We start from the raw sequence: 6,000 nt of genomic DNA on the forward strand, positions 1-6,000 counted from the left end.
ACCCCAAGGAAGCTGGTGGGCAAAGAAGGCTCACTGGGGGAGGAGGCGTCCAAACTACAACCTAAGGGTTTCATGAGAGCCAGGCAGGAGGGTGTGTGGAGGCCAAGATGGGAGAAGATGTGAAGCCCTGGATGAACCCAAAGAGGTTGTGCGTGTGTGTGTGTGTGCGCATGCATGTGTGTGTATGCACTTTGGGGGAGGGAGTGTGTAATGAAATATAAAGCCTAGCAGGTAAGTCAGTACACAGGGGCGTGGAGGCACATTATAGAGTCGGACTTGACCCTAAAGGTAATAGGGAATCATTAAAGGGTTCTTTTTTTCCTGTTTTAAGAAAAGGTAATGTGCACATGTAACCAAAATTCAAACATCACAAAGGAGCATACAAAAAAAAATGTCTTCCAGGGTCCGGCCCGGTGGTGCAGCAGTTAAGTCCACACATTCTGCTTCAGCAGCCCGGGGTTCACCAGTTTGGATCCCGGGTGTGAACCTGCACACCACTTGTCAGGCCATGCTGTGGCAGGCATCCTACATAAAATAGAGGACAGTGGGCATGGATGTTAGCTCAGGGCCAGTCTTCCTCAGCAAAAAGGGGAGGATTGGTGGCAGACGTTAGCTCAGGGCTAATCTTCCTCAAAAAAAAAAAAAAATCTCTTCCACCCCCAGATCTGCAGTCTCACTTCCCAGAGGCAATTGCTGCTGAAAGTTTCATAGGTTTCTTTCCAGAAACTTTCTCTTTATAACTAAACCCATAGATGTGTGTCTGTCCTTTTCCTTGGCTACATGCATGGGATCCCACTAGCCATGCTGTCCCCTGGCCTTTTTCACTTAATTTATCTTGGGCATCTTTCCTCATCACTCCACACATTCTAACAGCTCTGGAGGGCCCATGTGGTTGTCCTGCATTTCACGAACTCACTTCCCAGTTTTCCTCTCATCACTTGCCACGTTCTCACGTGCCCTGCGCACACCATCCATCTGTCCTCAAGACCATCCCTGGAGGTGGGCCTGCTGGCCCAGATGCATTGGAAACTCTGATAGAAATTGCTAAATGTCCTTCCCAAAAGATTACAACCAGTTTATTTCCCCCGAAAGAGTGAAGAGGGTTTTGAGCCAAGGAGCGGTATGGTTGGACCAACACCATAGGAAGATCAGTCATTCATTTAACAAGTATTTATTTGGAGCTACTTGCTTACTACCTGCCAGTCATCGTTCTCAGCCCGAGGGTACATCAGGAAACACAACAAAGTCCCACTCCTGGAGCTGACCTTCTACTGGGAGAGACAAGTCATAAACAATAAACAACTGTGTGTAGTATGTCACATGGTGACAGGTACTGTGAAGACAAACTGAGCAGGGCAGGGGGGTGGAGAGCGCCAACCAGAGTTGGGAGGAGGCAATTTTATACAGGATAACTTACAGGGAATCCCGGGGAGCAGCCCTTGCAGATATGCGGGAAGGAAAGCATTCCAGGCAGAAGAAACAGGGAGTGCAAAGGCCCCAAGGCAGCGGTGTGACTGGTGCAGCCTAATCTCGGGAGAGTGCTGGGAGAGCAGGCCAAGGGAGGTGCCATGGCCAGAAAATGCAGGGAGCCGGGGGCCCTTGTAGGGAGTGTACATTTACTTTGCATGAGACTCGGAGCCACTGCCTGGTTCTGAGCAGAGGAGGGATGAGATTTGCCTTGGGTTTTACTCAGATCCTTCTGGCTGCTGTGTTGAGAATAAACTGGAGTGAAGGAAAAAGCAGGGAGAATCCAGATGGAAGATAGTGTGGGTCTAGCTCGGGGTAGTGGCCAGATTCTGGATATATTTTGAAGTAGATTCATTATGTTTTGCTGATGGTTGGGCCATGCGGTGTGAGAGAAGGTCAAGGGTGACTCCAGGGATTCTGGCCTGAGCGCTTGCGAGGTGGCGCTGGAGAAGATGGCGGGAGGAGTGGGTTTGGGGGCATCGGGAGCTCTGCTCGATTTGGCTGCCGAGCGTATCATGGAACAGAGTCACTCACAGACACAGCTGCCTGCCAGACCCTCTCCCTGCATGGCCGCCAGACACCACACTCTTGGCTTGTCCAAAAGGCGACTCCTCCTCTCCCCAGATCTCCTGCCCAGCACCCCATAGCCAGCATCCTGGGGCCACCCCCATCATCACCCCCTACAGCTGCTGGTTCCTATCAGTTTTCCCTCAGATCTCTCAACCCTGCTGCCTCCATCCCCAGGGCCTTCACTGTGCCATGTCTCTTCCAGACTGTTCCAGAGAAGGGGTTGGGTGAATGAATGAAGAACTGGATGAATGAGAGATTGAATGGATGATTGACTGGCCACCTCACAGGACTTGGCCCGCCCCCTCCTCCAGCCCGCCCCACCTTCATCCCAGAGCTGTCTTTGAAAACACACATATGGGACTATGTCCCGTCCTCTGTAAACTGTTCACGGCTCCCCAGGGCCTACATGTACATAAACTGGTGGCCTACAGACAGAGTTTATTTGGCCCACATAAGTGTTGTTGTTTTTTAATCTTGAATTAACTAGGATATTTTATGTTAAAGTTCTGGATTTCCCACTTCTCGCTGGTATTACCAGGTTGCATTTCTGCAGAGCAATACTTGGCTGGTGGAGCAGTGGCACCCCTTTAGGCAGGCTGTGCACTCTCTGGTTTGCCGTAGTCCCCAGCACCCCCTATTGTTTTATACCCAGCCTTCTTCCCTCACTTAAATTACCTACCTGGCCCTGGTGGCATCAGAGTTTGTGATCCATGGCATAGAGGACAAAACCATAACTCCTGGGAGCATGTTGCATGGGGTGGGCTGACAAAGGAGGGGAGATGGCAGATGAAATTAAAAATTAGACTGTGGCCAAGTTGAAGGGCCTTGAATGCCATGTTAGACAGTCTGACCTTTATCCAGAGGGCCAATGGGAGCAGTGAAGCAGGGGGGCAGCATGGTTGGGTTCATGTTTTTCGCCCAGGCCCTGTGGACAGGAGGGAGCCAGACAGGGGCAGAGAAGCAGGTGAGGAGGCCTTGCCACTGGAAGGAGGGTGAGTGAGAACAGGTCCCTGCTGGGTCTCCCTTGAGTCTGAGTCTGCTCTCTCTGTGTTTCAGAACCAGACAGCAGCCCGGGGCCCAAGCATGGTCATGAGGGCGGTTGGGCAGTGCTGAAGACCCAGCCTGGCTCCAGCTGCTTCGAAAGGACTCCAGCCCCCCAGGACCCCAGCCCACAGCCCTCTGCTGCCCACAGGATGGGAGCCTGGGGACTAGGAGCCCGGCCATGAGGGACTGCTGCCCCTCCCAGCAAAAGGCCAGCCCTGCACCCCCCAGGCACACGCCTGCCCAAAGCCCAGGCATGGACTCTAGACACAGCAGCTCCAGTGGGGCTGGGGAAGGGGCCTCCTGCTCTGAGGGCCCTGGCGGGAGCTTGGCCTACCCCTCCCTCATCTGCATCCCTCCCCAAGAGGCAGCCACCAAAGAGGCATTAGGGGCACATGGAGGCTCGATCTCAGGAACACCAGAAACCTCCTTCTCTGGGAGGCCAGAGCCTGTGTCCTCAGTGATAACTGATCCCTCATCCCCGGAGAACAGAAATGCTGTGTTCCTGGAGAGGATGGATTCCAAGTCTTCAAAGCAGCCAGATTCCACTTCCATAGGAAAGGAAGATGCTGGGTCCTTGAGAAAGGCAGATCCCACCTTTATAGGAAAGACAGAGCCTACAGTCTTGGGAAAGGGCGATCCTGTGGCTTCTGGAAGGATGGATCCTGTGACCTCGAGAAAGGAAGATAGTGGATCCTCGGGAAAGGTAGATCCTACATGCTCTGGCAAGGTGGATACAGTGTCCCCCGGGAAGGAGGATCCTGGATGTTCGGCCAAAGTGGATCCTGCATTCCCAAACAAGGAGGAGCCCAAGTATTCAGGAAAAGAGCTTCCTGTGTCCTCAGAAGAAGGGGGGTCTTTGTCTCCAGGAAAGGTGGATCCCATGTCCTTGGGAAAGAGAGGTCCTGGGCCCTCAGGAAAGGGGGATCCCATGTCCTTGGAAAACATGGATTCTGCATCTGCAGGAAAGACAGACCCCAGGTCCTTAGGAACACTGACTCCAGGGTCATCAGACAAAACTGAGCCTGTATCTTCTGGAACGGTGGCTCTGGGGTCATCAGGAAGGGTCGATCCTGCATGCCTGGGGGTGACAGAGCTTGCATCCATGGGAAATGCAGAAAGTGTGTCCTCTGCAAAAGAGGCCCCTCAGTTCCCAGGGAAGGTGGATCCTGCCTCCTCAGGAGAGGGAGACCCTCTGTCTGTGAGAACGCCAAGAACTGTGTCCGCTGGACACGTAGATCTTGTGTTTTCAGGAAAGTTGGACCCCACGTCTTTGAAAACTGTGGACCCTGTGTCTTCAGGTAGGGTGGGTCCACTTTCTTTGGGAAAAGTAGATCCTGTGTCCTCAGGAAAAGCAGAGCCCTTGTCTCCTGGGCAAGTGGAACTGGTGTCTGTGCGAAAGACAGAAACTGAATCCCCAGGAAAGGAGGACCCGGTGTCCAGAAAGGTGGATCCCATTTCTGTGAGAAATGCAAACACATCATCGTCTGGAAAACTGAATCCTGAATCTTTAGGAAAGACAGCCTCTGTGCCCTTAGGCCCAGGGAATCCCAAGTTCTTGGGGACAGTGGGACCCTCCTCCTCTGTAAAAGCTGAGGCAGTGACCGGGGGGGACACAGGTCCACCATCCTCGGAGAAGGCAGGTCCCGTGGCCTCTGGAAAGGTGGGTCCCACGGCCTCAGGGAAGGCTGACCCGCACGCCTTGGGCAAAGAGGACCCTCTGAGCAGGGGGAAGGTGGAGAGTGTTCCCACTGGAGAAGTGGACTCCGTGTCTTCAGGAAAGCTGGCCCCTACGACTCTAGGAACAGTCCTGGCATCCTCCGGAAAAGCAGAAGCTGCCCCAGAGGGTAAGGCGGATGTAGAGCAGGGGGATCCTGTGAACTCAAAGGCGGATCCCAGGGCTTCAAAGAAAGCAGAACCCAAGTCTGAGGGCAAAGCAGAAACAAAGCCCCTTAGGCAGGAAGGTCCTGCTTCATCAGACAAAGCAGAGGCTGCATCTCTGCAGAAGAAGCCAGTGGTCTTGGAGAAGGGGGATCCTGGATCATCAGGAAAAGCAGACCCTGTTGCTTCTGGGAAGGTGGAGCCTGTGGCCCTGGGGAGGGCGGACTCGGCCCCTCCGAGAAAAGCAGAGCCCCCACCCTCGGGGGTGGTACCTCCCCTGACTGCGGAGAAGGCGGAGGCCCCCTCCATAAGGCTGTCAGATGGTAAACCCTGCGGCTCAGCCCCTTCTCCCGCGGGGGCCGGGAGCGGCGGGGGCCGCGTGGAGCCAGCGCCAGCGTCCAGCCCCGAGGCCCCCAGCCTCGGCCAGAAAGGCCCGGCGGCTGCAGCTCCCCCGCCGGGGCCGCGGACTCGCGACAACTTCACGAAGGCGCCGTCGTGGGAGGCGAGTGCCCCGCCGCCGCGCGAGGACGCGGGCACCCAGGCGGGCGCGCAGGCCTGCGTGTCGGTGGCCGTGAGCCCCATGTCTCCGCAGGACGGCGCGGGCGGCCCGGCCTTCAGCTTTCAGGCGGCGCCGCGCGCGCCCAGCCCGGCGCCCGGGCCGCCCTCGCGCCGGGACGCGGGCCTGCAGGTGTCGCTAGGCGCCGCCGAGACGCGCTCCGTGGCCACCGGGCCCATGACGCCGCAGGCCGCCGCGCCACCCGCCTTCCCCGAAGTGCGGGTGCGGCCCGGCTCCGCGCTGGCGGCCGCCGTGGCGTCCCCGGAGGCGGCCGAGCCCGTGCGCGACGTGAGCTGGGACGAAAAGGGCATGACGTGGGAGGTGTACGGCGCCGCCATGGAGGTGGAGGTGCTGGGCATGGCCATCCAGAAGCATCTGGAGCGGCAGATCGAGGAGCACGGCCGCCAAGGGGCGCCCGCGCCGCCGCCCGCCGCCCGCCCGGGCCCGGGCCGCGTGGGCTCCGTGCGCGCCGCGCCCCCCGAGAG

The 6,000-nt window shown here is 56.9% G+C and overlaps 1 protein-coding gene across 1 annotated transcript in view; it reads left to right on the plus strand.

Annotated features, from left to right (window-relative positions):
* Positions 1-2,932: 2,932 nt before the first annotated feature.
* GPRIN1 (G protein regulated inducer of neurite outgrowth 1) overlaps positions 2,933-6,000 on the plus strand; it is a 4,491-nt gene continuing 1,423 nt past the window's right edge. The window contains exons 1-2 of the mRNA XM_046667765.1: positions 2,933-3,029; positions 3,132-5,966. Of these exons, the coding sequence (XP_046523721.1) occupies positions 2,933-3,029; positions 3,132-5,966 (2,932 nt within the window). The remainder of the gene's footprint in view (positions 3,030-3,131; positions 5,967-6,000) is intronic.

This window comes from Equus quagga, chromosome 7 (genome assembly GCF_021613505.1).
Source record: "Equus quagga isolate Etosha38 chromosome 7, UCLA_HA_Equagga_1.0, whole genome shotgun sequence".
Lineage (NCBI taxonomy): Eukaryota > Metazoa > Chordata > Mammalia > Perissodactyla > Equidae > Equus > Equus quagga.